Source organism: Xenopus laevis, chromosome 4S (assembly GCF_017654675.1).
Source record: "Xenopus laevis strain J_2021 chromosome 4S, Xenopus_laevis_v10.1, whole genome shotgun sequence".
NCBI classification, from domain to species: Eukaryota; Metazoa; Chordata; class Amphibia; order Anura; family Pipidae; genus Xenopus; species Xenopus laevis.
The window spans coordinates 12,417,049-12,443,427 of record NC_054378.1 but is presented as its reverse complement, the minus strand read 5'-3'; the positions used below and the strand labels follow the sequence as shown (position 1 = coordinate 12,443,427).

General features: G+C 41.0%; 1 protein-coding gene across 3 annotated transcripts in view; it reads left to right on the top strand.

Moving 5' to 3' along the window:
- spi1.S (Spi-1 proto-oncogene S homeolog) overlaps positions 1-20,101 on the top strand; it is a 33,023-nt gene extending 12,922 nt beyond the window's left edge. For 2 of the 3 annotated variants that reach the window (XM_018260190.2, XM_018260189.2), the window contains exons 2-5: positions 16,198-16,288; positions 16,592-16,794; positions 17,363-17,519; positions 18,528-20,101. In XM_018260190.2, coding sequence (XP_018115679.1) covers positions 16,198-16,288; positions 16,592-16,794; positions 17,363-17,519; positions 18,528-18,844 — 768 coding nt within the window. In that variant the 3' untranslated portion in view covers positions 18,845-20,101. The remainder of the gene's footprint in view (positions 1-16,197; positions 16,289-16,591; positions 16,795-17,362; positions 17,520-18,527) is intronic. The other variant, XM_041562004.1, reaches the window with a different exon arrangement.
- Positions 20,102-26,379: the final 6,278 nt, after the last annotated feature.

Below are 26,379 nucleotides of genomic sequence, written 5' to 3'. Positions count from 1 at the left end.
CTGGTAGCCTACAGGAGACTCTATTTGGCAGTACACCTGGTTTTTATACAACCAAAACTTGCTTCCAAGCCTGGAATTCAAAAATATTCACCTGCTTCTAAGCTACTGTGAGCAACATCCAAGGGGTTGGAGAGCAACATGTTACTCACAAGTTACTGTTTGGGGATCACTGATGTAGAGGCTCATAATCCAAATATTTCAACAAATATTTAGTACAGTTGCCTGGAAGGGTTTTGTAGTCTTTGCTCTAGACAGGTGAGCTGTATTTTTGGCTTGATGAATCCCTTTGTTAAGGTCCATGTTGCTCCAATTCAACAAGTTCAACACTGAGATCTTTCTGCTGCTGTAGAAACGGTATCAGTTTCATATATTTCATCACAGTGATCTTGATTAAACATATACTGTATATATATAAACGTGTTTTAGCTGAGAGCTCGGAGGAAAGGAATACATTATTGAAATATGAAGGGCCCAATAGCAAAATCGTTTTACGGCCCTATACCTTGAAGATGACCTGCTTTGTATGGTATATTGCAATTACAATTCAGTGAGGTCACCATAAAAGCGCATCTTTAACCTAAATAATATTTTTCAGTTTCTCTATGTCAGTTTTTCCCCACAAAGAAAGACCCTTTCTGAGTGTTATCCCAGCACAAGGTCTAGGTGCACTCACTATTATAAATAATAAATAAACCACGATGCAGCAAATTGAAACATAGATGTTGAATATTTCCCCTTTGTCTTTTCAATCACTATGGAAAAGGAGAACCAATATTTTGGGAAATGTTCATCTTGTGAACCAAAATCACTGGAAAAAAACATCTGAGGTTACCCCGTCTGTAGGGAAAATGTTAATAATTTACTCTGTGTTAACTGAAGCAATGACCTGCTCTGTTTAAGTACAGTAAAGGAACAGTAAAGTAAAAATAAAAATTTTAAGGAATGAATAAATAATGTAGTGTTGCCCTGCACTGGTACAACTGGTGTGTTTGCTTCAGCACTATAGTTTATTTAAACAAGCTGCTGTGTAGCCATGGGGGCAGCCATTCAAGCACAGGATACACAGTAGATAACAGATAAGTACTACTATAGTTTATTTAAACAAGCTGCTGTGTAGCCATGGGGGCAGCCATTCAAGCACAGGATACACAGTAGATAACAGATAAGTACTACTATAGTTTATTTAAACAAGCTGCTGTGTAGCCATGGGGGCAGCCATTCAAGCACAGGATACACAGTAGATAACAGATAAGTTCTACTATAGTTTATATAAACAAGCTGCTGTGTAGTCATGGGGGCAGCCATTCAAGCACAGGATACACAGTAGATAACAGATAAGTACTACTATAGTTTATTTAACAAGCTGCTGTGTAGCCATGGGGGCAGCCATTCAAGCACAGGATACGCAGTAGATAACAGATAAGTACTACTATATTTTATATAAACAAGCTGCTGTGTAGCCATGGGGGCAGCCATTCAAGCACAGGATACACAGTAGATAACAGATAAGTACTACTATAGTTTATATAAACAAGCTGCTGTGTAGCCATGGGGACAGCCATTCAAGCACAGGATACACAGTAGATAACAGATAAGTACTACTATAGTTTATATAAACAAGCTGCTGTGTAGCCATGGGGGCAGCCATTCAAGCACAGGATACACAGTAGATAACAGATAAGTACTACTATAGTTTATATAAACAAGCTGCTGTGTAGCCATGGGGGCAGCCATTCAAGCACAGGATATACAGTAGATAACAGATAAGTACTACTATAGTTTATATAAACAAGCTGCTGTGTAGCCATGGGGGCAGCCATTCAAGCACAGGATACACAGTAGATACAGTAGATAACAGATAAGTACTATCTATCTATCTATCTATCTATCTATCTATCTATCTATCTATCTATCTATCTATCTATCTATAGATATTTATATGTGATTGGTGGGTTAGAAATGTCTTAATTTGCTGTTTGCCAGCCCCCAAAGTCCTCCTTTTTAAACTCAGAAGTGATCTGATGGGTGTGGTTGGCATGGGGATATCTCCAGAGAGGTCCTGCCCAAACTTACACTTCTAGCTAATTCTAGCCTGAACTCCCCCAACCTGTTGATAAACTCATGGGTCCTAAAACTCTTGGTCCAACCTGCCCAGCACTAATATACACGCAATGCATTTTCATGGGCACTAAATCAAACAGGGGATATCTTAAGCCATGGATGCATTACTTTCAAAGATGTAATTGTTCAGCTTCTTTTAAGCAGAGATTGTTTTAAAAAAAACCTGCAGATCTTACCATGAATATAGTAGAAATTTAAGGAGGTGGCAAAGGCTGAAAGTCATTTATTGTAAAATGTATTTTGTTCCCAGTAGAAGAAACATATAGCCTGTAGTAAACTGTCACACACATTCTAATGTATGAGCCATGAAAACTGTATTGCCACATACTGTAGCATTTCCTTTGCACACAGTTCCTGTAATAAATTAAGACATTGTAAAAGGCGTCCTGTTGCTTGGCACATTTTACTTGGTCCTGATCATCCAGAACGATACTTACAATACTCACTTGTGTGTACCTGGGGGTGAGATACATATCATTGTCTAATGTGTGTCCACTTTAACCAGTCACAAAGGCAAAATGACAAAACTATATCAAGGCTGACTGTCCTAGAATAATATGCAGGTGTGGGACCTGTTATCCAGAATATATTCCAGATAAGGGGTCTAAATTCCTAATTTCCATCTCCATACCTTCTGCAAAAAAAAACCCAAAAAACATTTAAACATTAAATAAACCCAATAGGCTGGTTTTGCTTCCAATAAGGATTAATTATATCTTAGTTGGGATCAAGTACAATGTACTGTTTTATTATTACAGAGAAAAAGGAAATTTAAAAAAAAATGCTTATTTAATTAAAATTGAGTCTATAGAGCAGGGATCCCCAACCTTTTGAACCCATGAGCAACATTCAGAAGTAAAAGGAGTTGGAGATTAACACGTGCATCAAAAATGTTCTTGGGCTGCCAAATAAGTGCTGTGCTTGGCCATTTGGTAGTGGATGTGGATTGTCAACCTACATTGATGCTCTGTTTCACAGTACATCTGTTTTTTATGCAACCAAAACTTGCCTCCAATTTTAAAAATAAGCTCCTGCTTTGAGGCCATTGGGAGCAACATCCAAGGGTTGGAGAGCAACATGTTGCTCATGAGCTGCTGTTTGGGGATCACTGCTATAGAAGATGGCCTTCTAGTAATTTGGAGCTCTCTGGATAATGAATCCCATACTGTATAACTATATTACAGCAGAGAGAGACGACTACAGGAGGTAGAATAGATATTGTTTCACATCCAATTATGTATCCTTTACAGTTACAAGAACAATAACTTCTTAACAAAGGTCAAACCAGGACCAGGCCCTCTGACACTAGAACGATAACCACCAACATAACTATTAGAGTTACAGATGCCTATAAAAGTGATTGTCATGAGCAATTTTTCATTGGCTCATGGAAAAAGGCCAGGGTCAGAGTGGGCTTGCGGGACACTGGGAGAAAACCGGGTGGGCCTCCAGCCGACCCAGATCAGCGATCTTCAGATGGCTTCCTGCCATGACTGCACAAAAAATGAAGTGCTCAACTCTAACCAATCCCAGTACACAGTCAGATGCCATTAGTCAAACGACCACTCCCTACTGGACCACGTGCAATGATAAACATTGTTAGTACTAATGTAAATGGCTTGAATTCCCCAAGGAAAAGGATTCTGCTTAGCTCAGAACTAAGGCGCCTCAAGGCGCAAGTAGCCTTTATACAGGAAACCCATTTTAAGGCCTTGTAGACTCCTAATTGGTCCAACAGATACTTTCCCGACATCTACCATAGCATTCCTCAAAAGAATAAGACAAAAGGCACAGCTATTCTATTTGGAAAAATTTTTAATTTCAAAGTCTCCTCTTCAAAGAAGGACCCAGATGGCCGATACGTTTTTGTTAAAGGCACCATGGAATTGCAGATGATAACTTTCGCCTCCATATACTTACCTAATGATCGTCAGGACGAAACATTTCACACTATCACCGAAAGTTTGCTGAATTTTTCAGAAGGTATATTGATCCTAGGAGGAGATTTTAATGTTCCCATGAGCCCCCATATAGACTGTTCTACTGGGAAATCCAGTATCACCCACTGCACCATCAACAACATAGCGAAAGACCTGATACGTCTACAAGTAGTGGATGCTTGGAGATTACTTCACCCCAAAGAAAAGGACTATACCTTTTATTCAGCGAGACACAGCTTATCTACCAGAATTGACTACCTCTTTATATCTCAACACTATCTTCATGCTCTAGGAATAGCAGCTATACATACCCGCTCATGGTCCGACCATGCCCCAGTATCACTGGAGATATCTCTAAACGCTGATTCCGTACAATGTGGCACCTGGAGGCTAAACGAATCAATTCTAAAGGACCCAGTGGTTCTTGATGAAGTCAAATTAGCTATACGGCAATACTTTACTGAGAACGACACAGATGACGTCAACCCTACAACTATTTGGGAAGCCCATAAATGTTGCATTAGAGGTACACTGATTCAATTGTGCTCAAGGAGGAAGCGAGCTCATAGAGCAAAGCATGAAACACTTTTAAAGGAAATCCGTAATCTTGAGATCGAATACAACCAATCCCCTTCTCCGGAAACGCTCTCTAAGCTAACCTCTCTCAGGACTGAACTAGCAGATCATCATGATCTTTTCATTGAAAAAGTTATCACTAGAATGAGGCACCGCTTTTATGAACATGGAGACAAATGCGGTAGACTTCTTGCATGCCTTCTGAAAGCACGAATCACTAGGAACCACATCCATAGTATACAAAATAAAGGAGGTGACAAACTGTATCACAGCCCCCAAATAGCACAAGAATTTCATAAGTTTTACACTGACTTATACCAGCTCAAGACACCAGCTGCAAAAGATGGCGCTAATCTACCTGAAGCTATATCTCGTTTTCTTGATACCGTACCAATTCCACACATTTCCCTGGCACAACAACAACTGATGGAGGCAAATATCACTGCAGAAGAAGTCTCTCAAGCGATTGGCTCCTCTCCTACAGGCAAAAGCCCAGGTCCAGATGGATACTCCATTGGCTATTATAAAGAATGCTCGGATCTCCTTATTCCTTATATGACTAAAGCATTCAATGCTCTGCAAGATGAAGCCCAATTCTCTAGCAACTCATTAGAAGCGCACATCACCCTTCTACTAAAACCGAATAAGAACCCAGATGACCCGGGCAGCTATAGGCCCATATCATTGATAAACGTTGATGTGAAGATCCTGGCAAAGATCATAGCATCTAGAATTCAAAATGTCTTAAGTCAACTGATAGGGCTAGATCAAACAGGCTTTATCCCTGGCAGAGAGGCAAGAGATAACACCAACAAGCTGATCAACATCATGCATTACGCTAAGCAAAAGAAAATCCCTTTTATGCTACTGTCTACAGATGCCGAAAAGGCATTTGATAGGGTCAATTGGACCTACATGTTCTCTTCCCTTGAGAAATTTGGATTTGGTGAACGCCTCTGTCATTGGATCAAATCACTATACTCAGGACCGATAGCTAAAATTAGGGTGAATGGAATACTGTCAGAGTACATAACAATCCAAAATGGTACTCGGCAAGGCTGCCCATTGTCACCTACCTTATTCGCTATAGCCCTGGAACCTCTCCTTATTCAAATCAGATCGCACCCAGATATCACGGGAATCAGCATTAGAGATCGACACTCACCTCAATTTACTTTTTGAAACATATAGCCACATCAGCAATTTCAAGATCAATTTTTCCAAATCATTAGCTATGAATGTCTCTTTACCTCTCACAACACTACAGGACCTCTCGCTGAACTTTCCATATAGCTGGGCAAACAGACACTTTACTTATCTCGGAATAACAATCACTAAGGACTACAATGATTGGATAGATGTGAATTGCAAAACCCTGTATAACAAAATTCTTAAAGACCTAAGACGCTGGACGACACAACCTATATCCTGGATTGGAAGGATTAACGTCATTAAGATGAACATTATGCCACGCCTACTGTATATGTTCCAATGCATTCCTTTATCATACCCTACGACATGGCTGAAAGCATTCCAATCCCTTATAACCAATTTCGTATGGAACAACCATCCCCCCAGATTGAGATCTACAATTTTATATAAGACAAAGACAGGAGGAGGGCTTGCTCTCCCAAACTGTACCAGATACTTAAGGGCAGTAATCCTTGCTAGGGTGGTAGACTGGTCTTTTCATCTAGATAACAAGGGGTGGATCGAAATAGAACAGCAATCTACAGCCACACATCTGCTTCATCTGCCATGGATAGACAAATTACATCGTAGGATAATACATAACTCTCATCCTCTACTTAACAGCACATTAACAGTATGGGATAGGGCCTACAAAAGTTCAAATATCACAGCTTGGCCTTCACCATTAACCCCAATTACAAACAACCCTGCATTCCCTGCTGCAATTCACTCCACTGAATTCAAGGAATGGCTTGTGGATGGACATCTACAGTTTTTCCATCTACTCGACAATGGGCGATTAGCTGATTTACCACTTCTCCGGAAGGCTAGACCTACGGCAGTTTTACAGGATTACCAATATTGCCAGATACGACACTTCTACGGGTATTTAGGTGGATCTAATAAGTTGGGTAGGCCTCTCACCCCGTTTGAAAGGATTTGTAGTAGTGCAACACCACCAAAACATATTATATCTGCCCTATACAATATGCTTGACAGTGATAACAAGAAAGATCAATTAACCTTTCTACTAGCCTGGGAACATGACTTAGATATAGAAATACCAGAAAACTCATACAAAGATCTGATTAGAAACATGATATATAGCTCACGATGTTGCAAGATACAGGAGCTTAATTATAAAATCTTGAGCAGATGGTATTACACTCCAGCCCGACTACACAAGATATATTCAGCTACAAGCAATATATGCTGGAGATGCAAAAGGGAAGTAGGAACGCTAATGCACACTTTTTGGAGCTGCCCTGACCTCTCAAGCTTTTGGTCAACAATCATACATGCTTGCTCCCAGATCCTAGGCAGAGATGTACCAGCCTCTCCGGCACGCACGCTGCTTTTCTGGGATGAGGAAACCAAGGAAGGGGTCCCGGACTTCGTACTGGAAAGACATTTACTTAATGCGGCCAAAATTCTTATCCCTAGGATGTGGAAATCCTCCACTCCTCCAACTACTAAAAATTGGATAGATAAAGTTAACGAAATTGCCAAGTTTGAGGAACTTTCTACAGTCTCCGGCAATCACTATTCAAAGTATAGGGACACTTGGCTCCGATGGTTCCTGTATAAAGATTCGTCTGAATACAAACAATTAGTAAGCCCATAACACACTCATTTAACTCCTGAAATAACAACATACATTTACAAGAGACCCCTCTCCTAGACTAGGCATTCCTAGTCCCTTTTGACATGATTATCCATTCTTATATCTCTTGTATTGAATTGCTGTGCCTACATAGATTAGTACTTCAAACTATTTGCTGTGGATTTTTATGCTGATGTTCGTGGTTCAAGACTAATACAATGTATTAATGGCATGTACTGCTTTTACTGCACCCCCCCCCTTTTTTTTTTTCTGTACCCCTGGATTTATTTTACAAATTTAATAAAAAATAATTTACAAAAAAAAAAAAAAAAATGAAGTGCGTGGCTGCACACAAGCACACACGCTCAGTGGCGCAGCACCAGCAGGGGGCGACGCACCAGGGTAGTTCGGAGGGGGCCCTGGACAGAAGTCCTGGTGGGCCCCTGACCCCCAGTCCGTCCCTGAAAAAGGGCTCATAGGTATCTCCCCTCCCACCCCTTACTTGCACACCATTTAGCGAAAAAGTTAGGGAGCACTGAGGTGTAGCCCTCAATTGAGACCTGTGCTGCCCTATGGCAGGTGGTAAGGACATGGTTCAACCAAAAGGGTGACCAAAGCAAGCCTCAGCTGCACCCCACTGGCCATTGCCTGTACACTTGCTATTGAAGGAATCAAGAGAGGTATGTGAATCCCAAGCACAAGCCTACACCTTGTTCTGGACCTGCTGCCTTACAGTGTTGCCTTCAGGGTTCATCGCTCTTCCACAGTTGGACCCTCCCTGACCCAAGTGTTTTTTTAAATGTGTACCAATAGGCACCCTTGTACACCCTCCCCTGCTTTATCCTTGGTCAAAGAAAATGACAACTTCAAAATCTAAACCCACAAGATTTTGAGATGTGATGGACCAAACTTGTGCCATAGTTATTCCTAATATATTCTCAGTGAGCAATATTTCTTGCCTATCAGCATCTCCCATCCCATCTCCTCCAGTTAGGCATTATTTCTAAGACAACTTTTGTCTCTTTCAGTGCCCCACTACTCTGCCTTCTACACGGCCACCCAAAATTTATTTTGATCATTAGGTAATGAGTACTGTCCTTTTGGCAAAGTCCTCCAATTTCACAACTTGGCCTCAACTTTCTTTTCGTTAGAAAAAGTGGACATGTTTGTGGATGGCACATTAATGCCTTCTGTGTCTGAGAAAAAAAACATTTCCCTTTTTAAGTTTCAAAAGAAGAGGAAGATTAGGGCAATTGCTGCCTAATATGGGAGTCAACTTTTCTATTGCCATGTGCATGTGTATCATATATATTCTATGGGGCATATCATGTGTATCTCAAACACAACATGGGGACAATTGGCCAGGAGACCCTGCCTGACTGTACTGTGCTTTAAGAGTCCAGTCCATTCTGGTTTCTGGATGATGTGATACAGTCTACCAAGTGGGTATGGAGCATCTAATGATGGTTGGGGAGCCAAAATGGTTCCAGCATCAGGTGTTAGCCACTTTGAGTATTACAGGGGATCTTCTCGAGGTAACTCATAGGACATTGCAATACTGTGCATCACATTATGGTTTTGTTTCTGTTTACCAATTGGGCTCTTGGATGTATGGTCTCTTATGCTAAAGTGAAAGCCAAGCCCCCCCCCCCCAGACACCAGTGGGGATGTGCGGCCCAGCAGGACTGGGATTTTTTCCAGCATCTCAGTGTGTGACTCCAACTCTATTTATTGCTATGTCTTTTTTTAATTTTTATTGACTTTCTTGGGCAGCTGGCCGAGGCAGCAAAACAGCTGCTTTGTGGCACACAGTCCCAGAATAAATACAAACAACGTAACTGAACACTTGGGTATAAAATCATAATAGGTTTTCAGTTACAAAACCATTTGTTTATTCTTCGGCTTGTTGCACATGGAGACATTTGCTTGGCCAAGATGCCTCTTTGTTAATCGTTGCTTGAAATCAAATTTCTCAGATCATTCTGTCATAACTTTATCTCGTCGACCTGACAGAATATCCAGTTCCGTAGAAGTGACAGAGGCCACAACTTTCTGGAGTTCCCCACATGTTTACACCAGTTAAATATATATGATTAGGAGATTTTTGGTGAAACTGAACAAGGATGTCTTCTTCTACCCTCTTCCACTTCTAGTGAGGAGAGATCAGTATCTAAGGGTCGTGCATAGATTGTGGAAAGTCTGATAGGGCCCAGAGGTTTTCTGTGAGACGTTATAGAGTCAGCTGTTAGCCTTTGGCCATCTGTTAATCCGTTTCTGATTGGCCAATCCAAAGCACTTTTTTGTCCTGGAACTTCTTCAAGAAACAAGCAGCTCAAACAACTTCTCCGCTACTTGGCAGACTACAGCTCAGATCTGTCTGATTAGATGTTGCCTTTAACTTCTCTGCACAAATAATTCATTTTGCCCAGTTCCTGACTTGGGTGGAGGATCTAATGCCGATGTGGATTCTCCCTTGGGCACCCAGGTGACCTAAGTAAGGCTCACCATCTTTATACAATACCAGTCAAGGAAACATGGCAACTTGGTTTCTTATGTATGACACACCATAAGGTCCAGGCCTCTCATAAAGTGCGTAAAATATGCGGGAAATCTTATAATGTTGAAACTATGGTTAGTTCTCAAAACTTGGGCCAAAGGAAGAAGAGCTGAAAAGTTTGAAGAGCTAAACAGGTGACCAGTTTCTGCTGAGTGGAATATAAATCCAAAAAATCAGATACAGAGATTTCCCCAATTAATAAACCAGTCTGAGTGATCTAAAGGTTATATACTGTAATTGTTTCAACATTAAATATGATAGCAATATTGGCAACCTGGTGCTCCACGCCTTTCCCCCCCCTGGGAAAGAGCACATGTGCAGACTTATTATGATGGTGGGGGTGGAGAGATCGGGGAGTAGAGGAGAGCGGGCAGGACCAGGGGACTCAAGGGCCAGGACTAGGGGTATGCAGCCAAGAACTACCTAGGCACATGCCTCTTCTTCCTAACCCTAGTTCCGGCCCTATAGAGTGGGGGGATTCTGATTATTAGACATATGAGATCTTTCTGTTTCAGGAAGCGTTCTTTTTCCACCAATAAAGAATCTCTAACAGGTGCCCTTGAAACAAATCATGATATAAGCCTTAAACATAGTAGGTAAATAATACTACTAAGCCTAACGAAGCTCAGGGTCTATACAGGTACTCATTAACTTCCAGTCTACTGCATGGAGCTTAAGCTTTGGCATGAGGACTGGAACACTTGAGAAACCAGCAAGGTAACAACTTTCTTAAATCTAAATACTAGAGGGAGAGAAACAGCTAAGAAACATTTGGTGCAAGCCCACCATTACCTGGCACACTTCCTTACTACTGATCTGAAAACCAGAGAAGCACTATGATGGAGTCTATGAGCCTCATTTAACAATGACCTTGGGCACAATTGCAGGAGCATCAAAGGGCACAAAATTACACCCCTTAGTGCCCATTCACAGGTATCGGGTAGCGCCTTTTCTCACTGTGCCGGCAGCACTGTACTCATGGGCCACGTTTTGTATGTTCTGTTTTATATCGTAACTGCCAGCTGCTATTCTTGCAAAGTACAGGGTTAGGTGCAAAAGTGTCGTTTTTACCCATTTCTTCACACTTTGCACTCTCTGCTGTGTACTCTGTAAATGAGGCCTTAAAAAGGAGGAAGAATGGCAATAAAGGCTAGCCATGACAACATTAGTTGCTTTATTGTGTCATATGGGTGGCGCCCTGACTATATGTGACTAACTCCGGCTAATGTGCTTTGAGTTCATAATCACTAAATATGAGGTTGTGAAATATAACAGAAGGGTGTTAACATATTCAGCAACACCTCACACAGAAAACCCAATGTTGCTGCCTGTGCTACTGTGTTTGCCTCCAGCACTCATGCCACATGGGCGGGTGGGGTCGTTAGTGGAGCCAAGATTCGAAGCTCTGACAATTTAAAAATTGCTCTTACTGCAGTTGTCTATTTTTTTTTTTTAGATATTAGCAGTTTACCATATTTTCATGCTTTTAGTGCTAAACATGTTATGTTAGGAGTGTAAAATGCTAATAAATGTATTGGATCTCTTATCCAGAAACCTGTTATTCGCAAAGCTCCAAATTACTGAAAGGTCAACTCCCATAGGCTCCATTTTATTCAAATAATCCACGTTTTTAAAAATAATTCCCTTTTTCTCTGTGATAATAAAACAATCGCTTGTACTTGATCTCAACTAAGATATAATTAATCCTTATTGTATGCAAAACCAGCCTATTGGGTTTATTTAATGTTGACATGATTTTCTAGTAGACTTAAGGTGTGAAGATCCAAATTACGGAAAGATTTGTTATCTAAAAAGCCCCAGGTCCCGAGCATTTTTAATACCTGTATAAAAAATACCTGTTTTTAATACCTGTATTAAAAAAAAGAAAAAACATAACATTTTGATCTGGAAACTTAACTGTCCTGCTTCTTCTGGCCATTGGCATGACGTGGCTCTGCCCCCCACCATCGGCCAGTAGAAAATTTCTGAAAAGGTGGCAACCCTACCCCTGCTGCAACCCCCCTTCAGCCCCCCCATACCTCACACGCCTGGTCTGAAGACAGAGTTTGGGGACAGCAACAGAATAGTAGGACAGGGAGCGGGTCTAGGCTGGCCCATGAGTGCCGGGGCCCACCTGGTTTCCTGCTGGCTCAAGCCGACCCTGCTTAAAGGGATGCCAACCCCCAAAATAATTTTTTGTCTAATGAAAGAAAACATCATTCTAAGCAACTTTCCAATATACATTAATTAAAAGATTCCCATGGTTTTAAAGTTATTTGTGTTTGTCCCTTTCTGTTCTCTGCCATAGTGGTTCAGACTGTTGATACAATGTAAGACAAGGCAGCTGATTAACAGACCTGTCTTTTCTGGGGAGCTCAGACTTTTGCAACATTGTTTAAAAAGTAACATGCAGGAGTTAGGGAAATGCTGCTTTCAATAGCAAAGGTTTTTTACAAATAGCTTTGAAGGCACTGAAAAAGAAAATGTATATCGGATAGTTGCTTAGAATAATGTTTTCTTTTATTAAGCACATTTTTATTTAGGGTTTGACTTTCACTTTAAGCTGGCCATACACTGGCCAATACAATTGTATGCAACAAAGTTTTTGGGCCCCTCACATGCTATCCATTCCGCTGTTGGCCCAATCAGTTGGATGTTGTACCTTGTCAGTACATTTATTGTCATCTTGGCATCCATTGAGTCTAATTGATAATAGATGCAACATCTCCCTCTCCAGATCAATGAGCAGCTTTGGGACCCTTAGGAGGGCCTGCCCAAGTAATAATGCCCTGAAAGTTAGCAAAATATCTATTGGGAATACTGTAAGCCCACAGCATGATCTGATCATGCTATCAGGGTGCAATTTGGGCAGAGCATAGGTGGCAAAATCAGACAGAGATCCCCATTAAACAAACAAGTGCATCTCAAAGTTCATGGCCAGCTTCCAAGTTCTTTATAGACTCTGCCTGAAACCAATCTAAAGCTCCCAAGATCTATGTTCCTCCACAACTCTGTTTCTACTAACTCTTCCCATAGGCACTCCTTAAATCTCAGTTCCTGGGGTTATTGCCTAGCATTTGAGGGGCATATAAAGGTATATGAGGCTATGAAGAGATGAAGGTCCATCCCATACTAAGCATTAGAACTTTTTCTAATTAAGAATCACTCATTGTTCAAATAGTTTGAATATTCTTAAGACCTAGAAGATCTCTTAGCTTGACTTTTTTCTTTTCAAGAACCACTATTTACATCAGAACATGGAAAGTGCAAAAACATGCACTTTGCACCTTGACTCACTATCAGTGTCAGACTGGGATGCCTAGGTGTCAGGAGCGCTCCACTCCGAACGCTCCGCTCCAGAATGCTCCACTCCTCATCCCTGATAGCATCTGGACATCATTGCGCCCGCCGTGGCGAAATTTGAAGATAAATGGACGCTGAGGTCACAGGTTCAATGCCCGATTATAGGATTTGTTTGTTGTATTCCTGAGTGTTCCTAAATGATTCCTGGCCTTTTTGACCAGGCCGGAACCTTGACTTTGCTCCTTCTCTGCCTGCCTTTTGAACTATTGCCTGGAATTGACTACGTTTACTTCTTATCCCTTTCTGGTTATTGCAAACTTGGACTTTAACCTGAGGCTGGGAGCCGATAGGTCCATGACACTAGGGCCCACCAGAAAACCTCTCCAAACTTCTTTTGTCATTCCCTTTCTTTATTCTTTTAATTACATCTCCTCAAATATTATCATCAGTCTCTCCCATCATTTCTTCTCTTTATTCTTGCATAGAAATTGGGCAATTACTATTGTATAGGTATACAAGGCAAATAGTTGGGTGAGCAGAAGAGCCCACTAACAACTGGGACCCCCGGGAGTTTACCTGTAATCCCACTCAGGGGCGTAACTACCGGGGGAGCAGGGGGTGCAAATGGGCCAGGGCACCCCCCCCCCCGGAAGATCGTGCGCGCTGCAGCCGGCTGGAGTCGGCTGCAGCGGTACAGTAAAATCGCGCACACGAGGGTGGGCTGCACGGCTCGCACCAGAGCCCACCCCCACCAAGTTACGTTACTGATCCCATTGGGCCAGTCTGACACTGCTCGATATGGTAAATTAACCCTGTGATCATTAATTCTGCCGACCCTACAAGATCAGTTCCTAGTGTTGCTGCCCGATGTTTACAGAGTATGCAAATAAAGCGGAATATCGTATAAACTATAAGGTAGTTATTTTAAGCTTCTGCCATGCTAAAATGTGTTACCATCAGTTATTCCAAGTGACAACATGTAAAAACCAAATGGCGACACTAGAGAAGTTGTTAAAATATGTGGCAGATCCCATGCACATCAGTTTCACACCCCACAGTCCCAAGTACCGGCACCATTCACAGTTATTGTGAAGTGAATAACGAACACAGGATTTCGATTTCAATGTTTTAGAATGTTGAGTTTTCTTTTTTTCTGTTTTTTTTCAGTATATAAGAAAATTATAATATACTTAGCTGTTGGGCACAGTACCTTCTAGTCCTGATACTGATTTAATGTCTTAATTAGAAAGTTAAGGTATTCTTTCTAAGGGTCATTTATTAAGTGCAGAGCGGGGTGCAAAAAACAAGGAGAATCCACCATGTTTTTTGCATTTTGCTCACTGCTAATGATAAGCAATTTTTTTTCTGCAAGCATGGAAAATTCTGCATTTTTCCACCTGCGATAAAAATTGCAAAAAGATCACCGCAACAAAATTTCTGTAAGACAAAAAGTCGCCGTGACAAAATTGTCACCAAGGCATAAAAGTCTCTAGAATTAAAAACACCCATTGACGTGAATGCATTTGGAGTCCCGTGAGACAAAAAAGTCATCAGGAGAAAAAATATGTTGCATGTAAAAAACACATTTCCGCTGATTGACTTCAATGCATTTCGCAAATGTTTTACTCATCACTACTCACTGCCCTTGAAATTCTGGAAATTACTGAAAATTATTTAGACCTGCAACTTAGGGAGTGATGGTGGGTGCAGGTTGCTTCAGAACCCTGTACTTACCACCTGCCCAAGTTTCCAGTCCAGCCATTGACCAGGTCCGAGACACAAGTGCTTTTTAAGTTAAAGGGATACTGTCATGGGAAAAAAAATTTTTTCAAAATGAATCAGTTAATAGTGCTGCTTCAGCAGAATTCTGCACTGAAATCTATTTCTCAAAAGAGCAAACAGATTTTTTTATATTCAATTTTGAAATCTGACATGGGGCTAGACATATTGTCAATTTCCCAGCTGCCCCAAGTCATGTGACTTGTGCTCTGATAAACTTCAATCACTCTTTACTGCTGTACTGCAAGTTGGAGTGATATCACCCCTCCCTTTTTCCCCCCAGCAGCCAAACAAAAGAACAATGGGAAGGTAACCAGATAACAGCTCCCTAACACAAGATAACAGCTGCCTGGTAGATCTAAGAACAACACTCAATAGTAAAAACCCATGTCCCACTGAGACACATTCAGTTACATTGAGAAGGAAAAACAGCAGCCTGCCAGAAAGCATTTCTCTCCTAAAGTGCAGGCACAAGTCACATGACCAGGGGCAGCTGGGAAATTGACAAAATGTCTAGCCCCATGTCAGATTTCAAAATTGAATATAAAAAAATCTGTTTGCTCTTTTGAGAAATGGATTTCAGTGCAGAATTCTGGAGCAGCACTATTAACTGATTCATTTTGAAAAATTTTTTTTCCCCATGACAGTATCCCTTTAACACAATGGGATGGACTTCAATGAGTGCTCTTGTGTCCAGGGTCAAAGTAAATGATGTTTTAACCAATGAAATAAGATATTTATAACAACGTTTGCCTTGATATAGGTGATACTGTTTGCCTCGCACCACTGAAGTCATGGGTTCAATTCTATCCAAGACAGTTCTATTTACTTCCAGTGTTTGTGTGCATTCCACCCAAAGTCCAAAAATATATGGTTAGGTTAATTGGGTTGTGACCAGAGCTGTTTCTGGCATGATGACATGAGCATTTTTGCCGCATGGCCACCAAACAATCATTTTTATAGTTGTCTGCCCTACAGAAAAAAAACTAGCATCTACATCTATCATACCTTTGCCTATTCAATAAATGGAAAGTGATAATCATGACATCCATTAGGCTGGTTCTGTATGAATCTCATTGTATATATTGGTTTCCTGCCAGTTACTGGTATATCTCTTCCTTTCCCAGGCACATCCGGAGGAACTGATTGCTTATGATGCCGAGCATTACCGCCAGCATCACGAATACTACCAGTACCTGAGTGACAGTGAGAGCCATGGTAAGCAAATAGAACAATTGCAGAGACTATATTGCATTAGGAATCAGAGCCATTACCATAGCCGCAACAGTTGCAAAGGCTGCAAAAAAATGGAAGGTCTACGCAGCACTACGCTGTATCAGAACAGTAGTAGACAAATGCTTTCATGTCCACAAGAAGAGAAAATTAATAGAATTGACTAGAATATAACGAATAGGTTGGAAGGGGATTAGAGTGGTTTGAAGGCATAATAAAATGGGTGGTTTGAATATTAAAAGTAGAACAAATGATAGACTGCACCTAGTGATACCAACCCCGTATCAGCTTCACTTTTAGAACATTACTGGGAGTATCCCACACCTCATTTACATGGCGAACTGGAAGGATTCCCTGATTCTCAGCTTACAGAAATGCAGAGCGTTCAACCTACCCAGCTGCAGCAACTCTACAGACATATGGAGGAGCAGATGCATGTTCTGGAACCTGGATTGCCTGCATCACACCCACACCTCACCTTAGGCCATCAGGTACCTCCTGCATCATTGAGTGAAATGGTTCCTCTAATGCACACATGTTCCTGAGTCACTGAACTTCTACAAAACATACATGTCTTATTCATATTAACCATAAACCTAACATAAACCTAAGCCTTCACCTCCATGTTTTATTTCCCACTGTGCCACGTGATAATGCTTATAAAACCCAAGCCTAAATCATCTTCCAACTCGTGTATCTGTCATTTCTGCGACAGACTTCTTTAATAAAAGAGTTAAGCTTAAGTTATTAGAGATCTCCAACACATGTACTGGTTTTTATAGCCCCATTCTTAAACACAAAGCACAAGTAGATCATTTCCAGCTTCCTCCTATATTTTACCCTGATATGGGTAAAACCAGATACATGTCAGGTAACTTAAGCTGCAAAGTTTCCTCTGTTCTAGGTCTTATAACCCAAAGCACCCAATCAGCTGCTAATTTTAAGTGACAAGTGGCCTTTAAATGCTACTTGCTTATTGGTTGCTATGGAATCTAGAGCAGAAGATTGTAATTCTTTGTGCACATAACTATAAACACTTATCCTTGTGCTCCTCTACAGGTCTCCTACATGCCTCGCATGGGTCTGCAGTATATATCTACTGGACAACCCAGTTCTGATGAAGAGGAACATGAGAGACGTAGCCCACCACTAGAAGTTTCAGATGGAGAGATGGACTCTCGGGACCCTACTTATGGCATGTTACAAGGAGAACCAGGTGAGAGACATGTTAGCTTTACTCCATAACCCACAGAAAAATACAACTGAGATGAGCTGAAGACACCCTTTGGAAAGTCACTTGTTACTTAGTAGTTGAGACTGGAATTAACCTACATGTTTTTGTCATATTAAGATTAGGTTTGCAAAAATTAGCCTGCCATCAACTGGCAGGATTCATCCAGCGTATGCCAAGATAGTCCATGGCTCAAGCCACATATAACTTGAATACTTTCCTCCTTGATCTTATTTTTCTTCTTTGTTTCCGAAATCCAGTGGGGCTGATGGTTCAATCAGATTCCTTAGGCAGAGAGGGAGGAATGTTGGTGCCTTGGCTTTTTGTCTTTTTGTTGGTGAAATATATCTTTTTTTATCTTTCCTAAGATGGGACTGCATCATTATTTCCATATTGCTTGTGAATGTATTACTGACATTGCCTTTAGTTTTAGACTTAAGGTGGCCATACACAGGCTGACAAAAGCTGCCAACGGACCAATTTGACAGCTTAATGGACTGTGTATGGGGCCCGCCAATGGGCTTCACCAGCTGATATCAGACAGGTTTAAACATTCCCTCAGAGTGAGGACCGAATCAGTTTGTTGATGTGGTTCTAGCTTTGACTGCCTGTATTCTTGTAGTTTTGATCCAGTTGTTTGGCCTTAAGGCCCAACACCCTAAAGGTGGGCATATTGGGAAAAGGTTCATTTGGCAAGGTCACCAAATGAGCAGATCTTTAAGTGTATAGCCATCTTTATCCAGAGTAAACTGCCATTATTTCTTAGTGTGACTGGCCACAACACTTTAGTTTCACTCATAGGCCATCTTGTCGTGTTATATTCTCCTACCAAGAAGCCTTAATGGTCAGGACTTCTTATCCCAAGGTATGACGCAGTTGGGTGTTTGCCAACTATGGGATAAATGGGCAGAGGCAGTTCCTTAGGTCTCTAGAAAAAAAGTAAAAGCTCTTGTTTGTTTGAGAAGATTTTCACACACTCTTCTTCATCTTTAGGGAGCAAGAAAAAGATTCGCCTTTACCAGTTCCTTCTGGAACTACTGCAGAACGGAGACATGAAAGACAGTATCTGGTGGGTGGATAAAGATAAAGGCACATTTCAGTTTTCTTCTAAGCACAAAGAAGTCCTTGCCCATCGCTGGGGCATCCAAAAAGGCAACAGGAAGAAGATGACTTATCAGAAAATGGCCAGGGCATTGCGTAACTATGGCAAGACTGGCGAGGTGTACAAGATCAAGAAGAAACTGATGTACCAGTTTAGCAGGGAGGTACTTCAAAAGTCTTTTAACCCAAGGAAACACCTCCATCACTGAGCTTGAATTCACACTCTCCTCATGGCTGGGCATTGCCAGTACTTGCTCATGAATCTTTAGTGCTCTCTGTATCTTGGTACGAAAGACTCTAAGGCTTCCATGTATAGAACAGAATAAAACTGTACATATTATTGTAATTATTCATGTATGGAAAAGAGAGGGTCTCACATTAGTATTTTTATTTTATATAGTTCTTTAAATTTTATGTTTTGCTGTATGCAAACAGGCACAATGTGTCTCTGACCTGTAAAGCTTCATTTCTTGGAGTCTAAAGAGTATGATGATCAATGGTTTTCTCAATATTACAGGGAACTGATATGTGAGCCATGCTGAAGCACCTCTATGTCAGAGCCCAAGGTGGGTTTACTTAAACTGAGGCCCTGGACTGACATTTTAACTCCCTCCCACAGTATTTAAGGGTGTTTTATCAGTGGCCCTTTAGTGGTTGTTCAGTTAAATATCTTTTCTCAATTGCCCATGTGTTTTACATTCTTGTTTTTCTTCTATCCTTCTTCCCAAACTCAACCCAGCTTTGCATTAGGCCCTTGGTTCCTTCCTTTGCTTTTATGCAAACCCCCATACCTTCTTCTAAACTTTCTCTTTTGTTCTTCACTTCCACTTTCTCTTCTGCTTTCACTTTCCTCCCCTAGACCTTTCCTCTTTCTCCTCTGCTAGACTTTTCCTTGTGCTCTCTCCAGTTGCAGAGGTTGTGAAGAGAAGACAGAGCTGACCGGCACTCAAACGGATTCACAGGACCAAAGGAGTTCAGTTAAAAAATAATTTTATTTGTAGAAAAATTAAAAATATATCTGCATCTCCATCCACCTCCATCCTCTCCAGTTGCAGGCCAGCTTTTTATTTTCCCAGACCTGCAAACCCAAGTCAATTTAATGCACATCAGTCTTTGCAAAAAGTTGTAGCCTTCAACCCAAGAGTTTATTGTAAAAGTGCAGTCATAGCAAGTTCTATCCATAGCTGTAGACTATGGCTTTTCATTACCCAGAATGCTCCCTTAACTCTTTGTAGTGAATTTCTTCTTCTATGGGTTATTCTGCTACATTCATCCCCATTTAATTTTAAACCCTCTGCTCTTGCTTTGCTCAGATTTTCCTTTCTATTTCTCTTCCACTGTGTGTTTCAAGGAAGAGTTAAGAGTGAACCATGTAGGCTGAGTGAGAAACGTAAACAGTACAGGTATGGGACCTGTTATCCAGAATGCTTGGGACCTGGGGTTTTCCGGATAATGGATCTTTCCGTATTTTGGGTCTTCATACCTTAAGTCTACTAGAAATTAATTTAAACATTAATTAAACCCAATAGACTGGTTCTGCTTCCAATAAGGATTAAATATGTCTTAGTTGGGATCAAGTACAAGCTACTGTTTTATTATTGCAGAGAAAAAGGAAATCTTTTTAAAAAATTTGGATTATTTGGATAAAATGGAGCCTATGGGAGACCATTCCGTAATTCTGAGCTTTCTGGATATCGGGTTTCCGGATAAGGGATCCTATACCTGTATATGCAATCCATTCTTCTAATATTTTATAGAGAGATAGAGCAAGGTCGATCAAGAAGGGTCACATCAGACAGGCATGAATGCAGCAGAGAGACTTTGCTAAGGGATGAAACCAGAGACTCAGGGTAATCATTGCACTCAAAGATAAAACTAGAAAGCCTCATACATGAGGATGTTACTTAACATATGAGCAGCCTCAGCTTTGTGTATAGCTTTATTTTTAATGTACCATACTGGTTCTTGTTCAAAGAGAGAAAGTGATAATTTTTAAATTGGGAAGGTGATACTCTTGTGGGCCCCATTCTCTTTGGCTTAGACCGTTCACAAGAAAAACCCGGCACCAGGTCTTTGGAAGAAAAAATATTGCCCCAGCACCAACGCATTAAGCAAGTCAACCAGCTGAACATGCTATTTGTATGCACTATTTAAGTTATTTTAAGTTAGATTTTATTTTGTATATAAAAGTCTTCAAAAGAGAAGGTGATCAGGTAATTTACTGTACAAAGCTGCAGTGTGCACTCATACCTCTTTCTTTTTTGGGTTTATAACTTTAAGCGCATTAACAATTAAAACTTGAAATATAAGAAGTTATTTTTGTGTGAAGGCTGTTTCTTTTGAAACTCACGTTAAGGATTTAAACTTCACTTACTAATATAAACAAGAAGTCAGGAGAACTAAAGTGTCGAAAATGTTATTTGGACCCTTTAGTTGTTTCAGAACCGACTTCTTCGAGGAAACGTCAGAATGTACAAATTACACCAAGGGGCTGGGATGGTACAACCTATATGACTGGTCTAAAGATTTAAGCCTGAATCAAGAAACTGTGCCAAATGCAAGGCTACAGACCAAGTGTTATAAGGTTCTGGAACTTCTAAAGGAGCCACATTACTAACATATTAAAGTTCTTGGTGGAGAACGTTTATTTCTGCAATGAGGTTAAAGGATTCTTGTAGACCCAGCTTGGAAAGTACAAAGGGAAAGCTTTATGGAAGGTTTACATCTCTGTTAGAATTTAGTCCTTTGATGGTCTAAAGGTGGCCATCATCTACGGCCCTAATTCTTAACCGCGAGTTTCCAGATGCTGTTGGGCTACAACTCCTATCATGCTCAAAAAACATCTGGGGACCCAAGATTAAGGACACCATACAAGTGGCCATACATATCTTCCATTGTTCCATTCCATTAGGCCCAATAATCAGAACTTTAGAAGCTATGGCTCCTCTTCCCTTCCTCATCTTCTCATCCACCATGCACTCACATGCGTGATGGATTAGCAGGTTCAATTTTCAGACATATCCTAGCTGACCCTTATCCCATCTACTTGGCCAAAGTGCTTGACCCAGTCCGGGCTGCTTTAGTTCAAACACCAGAGAAGCCTTTTCTCATGTTAGTTGATATGATCTTGCAGTAAGTGATATGATACTGATGATTGCATGCCTTTGTGGTCTTGTGGATTAACACTTACAAATAGGGTTTTATTGAAACTGGAGAATTCCATCCAATATGTGACTTTTCTACTGATAGACACTGTTTGATAAGAAACTGCAGTCTGGCTCTGCAACCATTTCCCTACCCCAAAATGCATGACTCTTTTGTAAACAGGCACCGCGTCGTCTTTCACTTCCCCTTAGCGCTCGTTCCCAGATGCTACAGCGAATTTCAAGGTTTGCTTTTTCTGTATTCCTCTGTTCCATATTAGGAATCAGACTTACATAGGAAAAGGAAAGCTCAGACAATGTGTAGCTCGGGCAGAAAAGTCATACAGTTTCGTTGTTGCTCCGCAGAGCAGTGACTAATGCAACTTAAAGTGTCAGAACATATAAATACAGATAATCAATCCTTTAAAAAAATTTGGGATCAGGAAAAATATTCCCCTTTAAGACTGTCCGTCACCTTAAAATACAGGGTAGCAAGTGACATGTTCCATGCGAAATGTGAGACTGTATCTGCTGTCCCTCGTGTTAGAGGTGTTAGCATCAACAATCATCTATGGGGTAGTGGTGCTTGTGAAAAAAAAGTGTTAGAATCTTGTTTTGTAGAGAAATTAATTATCTGTTTAGATGTCTATCTGCACATGAACATACCCCCTAATTTACATTGCTCACACTAGGGGGAGGTGACGTTTCTGACCGGGTTGCATAGGGCCTGCCACTCTCCTCATAGCACCAAAAATCCCATTCATTAAAGGCACTTCTGTTTAGTTGTACTTGGCACCACTCAGTCCTTCCTGCCTCCTGATCCAAGTTGAGGACATTTGTGCCTATTGGTGCAAGGGAACCCTGGAGCTACTGCCAGTTGTGAATTGTAAAATACTATACGTTTTCTCTCCATAAAACAAGAGTCATACATCCAGACTGTGGAAAAAGCCCCAGGTCACATGCTGGCCATGTGTCTTTCACAATCCCTCTTGAGAAATCTGCAATTTTAGCTGATGTTGGGCAAACAGCCCACAAACGATTTCCCCCCCTCCATGAAAACCCAGAGCGAGCATCTGTATAACTGGGTCACACACTGGTGGCTCAAAGGCTCCTTTTCGTGTGTGTTAAACAAGACCTTTATTGTGTGACTTTCATTATTTCCCAGCTCTCAGCAGATACAAATGAGCATTAGTTTTTCATCAGATGTCTAGAAAGTGGAAAACTCGCCAACATTTGCAAATCTCGGAAGGCAGAGGTGATATCCGTTCACCTTTGTCCATTGATGGGCAACTTGCCTGCTCACCAATCCTGATGTACAGTGATGGACTTAGAGGGGGATGAATCAGAGGTATGTTTCTAGGGTCCTAGCACCCCCCACTATTGTACCCCTAGAAACATGCCTCTTCTGCCAAACCCTAGTTCCGGCCCTGGGTATGGGGCCAAGACCTTCATGAACCTACCTCTCATAGTCATGAAGGTTAACCTTCATTGGGAATAGATTCAGGCCACTCTTTTCTGAGCCTAGACTGAAATATTTTTTACATGCGGCTGGTATCTTCAACACAATGGCAAAACACAGATGAACCTATTCTGCTTGGTCCAGATACCTTCCTCTCAAAAGCAGCCCAGGAGCTGGAAATGTTTTGTGATAAATTCTTAATCTGTTTAAGATAAATGGACTTAAGCAAAAAAATAGAGATTGATAGAGATGATTGCCATGATGGGTCAGAAGTCTTTCAGTCTGATCAGAAAAAAGGCCAGTCTGGCAGTATATCTCAACTTTACATGGCTAACTCAATGGCAGAGTTGCATATAAGCTCCTGAAGAATATCATGCTGTTCAAATGTACTTTGATCTGAATATAGTCTGTAGGAGATGTTTGGAACAGTGTTATTTGCTTTTTCAGACAGGTGGTCAATCTGTACAATGAAAAATCAGCCTGTTTATAGTATCCAACATAAAACATTATTATTATGAAAAGTAAAAGTGTTTATTTTGCCTAAGAAAGTGCATGGTCTAGTGAAAGAGAGTAGTGTTGAAAAACACTGATGGTTATCGTATGTTTTATAGTTATACCAGCTTCTCAGGGTGCCAATACCTGCTACAAACCACTAGGTGGCCCAATCATAGCAGACACTAACTCCCTTTCATCAGCACAGGGCATCAGAATAAATACAGAACTCCAGCCCGTCTCTCTACTACAAATGATAGCTGCCTTCAGGGAACCTCTGATTTTCCACTGGTTATTCAGGAACATGGTCTAGTCTTGCGTATGGACTCTATTTATGGGTTTCAATCTATTTGCTTTCATATAAGCAAATCAAAGAATTTAAATATGCAAAATAAAGCCTGCCTCAAGTTAGCATGTCATCATGGACATATCAGTGACATTTATTTTAAAACCATGGTCCATTTTCCATGTGCCATGCATATTTTATACCTTAAATATCATCTATCTATATCAATCTAATCTATCCATCTATCCATCCATCTATCCACCCATCCATCTATCCATCCAACGATCTCTCATCCATCCATCCATCCATCCAACCATCTCTCATCTATCCATCCATCTATCCACCCATCCATCTATCCATCCAACGATCTCTCATCTATACATCTATCTATCCACCCATCCATCCATCCAACGATCTCTCATCTATACATCCATCTATCCACCCATCCATCTATCCATCCATCAATCTCTCATCCATCCATCCATCCAACCATCTCTCATCTATCCATCCATCTATCCACCCATCCATCTATCCAACCATCTCTCATCTATCCATCTATCAACCCATCCATCTATCCATCCAACAATCTCTCATCTATCCATCCATCTATCCACCCATCCATCTATCCATCCAACCATCTCTCATCTATCCATCCATCTATCAACCCATCCATCTATCCATCCAACCATCTCTCATCTATCCATCCATCTATCCACCCATCCATCTATCCATCCAACCATCTCTCATCTATCCATCCATCTATCCACCCACCCATCCATCTATCCATCCAACCAACCATCTCTCATCTACCCATCCATCTATCAACCCATCCATCTATCCATCCAACCATCTCTCATCTATCCATCCATATCTATCTATCTATCTATCTATCTATCTATCTATCTATCTATCTATCTATATCTTTCTATCATTTCTATGTATCTAGCAGTATCTTTACTAAAGGCTTTTGCTCAAAGTTCAAAATTTGGTCTAGGGTCCTATCTTTGTTGATTCCAAATAGCCATGAAAGAATCAGCAATACTTCTTAATTCACCCTACCTGTAAATACCCAGAGATATCCATTCGGTTTTTAATATTAAAGACTCTATGTCCTACTTGTATAATCTCCCATTAGGGTGCTGGTCTGGCCTAAAGAGCAACACACTGGAACACAACACATATACTCTCCTGGAAGCCTGGATGGATGATGATGGGATTAATTTACCCAAGCTGCTCTTTTTTTAACTACTGATTTGATAATTCAACTGCTGGCTTTGGCTATTTGCAATGACCTGTAATAATCACCCAATATGGTGCATGACAATGGAATTTTTTCAGCATTTATCATTGACCCAATCAGATATTAATCAGGGATGTCGTTACTCCATCCATGATCCATAGTAGGAGTTGCTGAGTCAGTGGGGATATTTTTAAATATCAGGTTCTGTGGCACATTAATACACTAATAAATAATTTCACAACAAAGTGTGTTCCATAAAAAACATCAAGTCCTGGACACTTACTATGAAAGAAAATGTACCAATTACATTTACAAGTAACTTTAAAACCTCTGAACTTAAATGGGAAAGTTTTTTCTTTCTTTGTACAAAAATAATGCTGTGTTCGGTGAATTCCCCCTGTAATCATTTCTATTTCATTAATCACAAGCTGCCCTGGGATGTCCTTGTGCGGAGCAAGTGGGTACAGATATGATTTCAGTGTGAAGAAAGAAGAATTTAGGAAGAGCGTTGATCCAATAAGCACCTGATGTACTGGGAATGTGCTGCTCGCAATGACAAAGGAATTTCGTTTGTCTTTGTGCCACCTCAAGAATTTCACAGCCAGGAGCTGGCAAGCACCGCACATTATACAGGGACCAGCACAAACAAGAGCTTACAGGATTTGCTAGTGATTTGGGAGCTTAAGAGGCTCTGCATAGCATTCTGAGCACTAACACACAGGCAAAGTTAACTGGTACTGACCAGCGACAGCCACAATTTGATGGTGTCAGCAAAATGCAGTGCTCCCAGCTCAGAGGCTCATCAATAAGTCTTATAACCATGTGGAACCCCCAGTTCTGCAGCTCTGCATATCGTTCTAAGCCCAGATCAGTAAGTCTGCATATCATTTTTAGTGCAGAGCTGCATCTCCAGCTCAGAGGCTCTGCATATCATTCAAGGCGTAGAGCAGCACCCATCGCTCAGAGGCTCTGCATATCATTCTAAGGGCAGAGCAGTATTCACAGCTCAGATGCTCTGCATATATTCATAAGTAGAGATGTCGCGAACTGTTCGCCGGCGAACTTGTTCGCGCGAACATCGGGTGTTCGCGCTCGCCGGAAGTTCGCGAACGTCGCGCGACGTT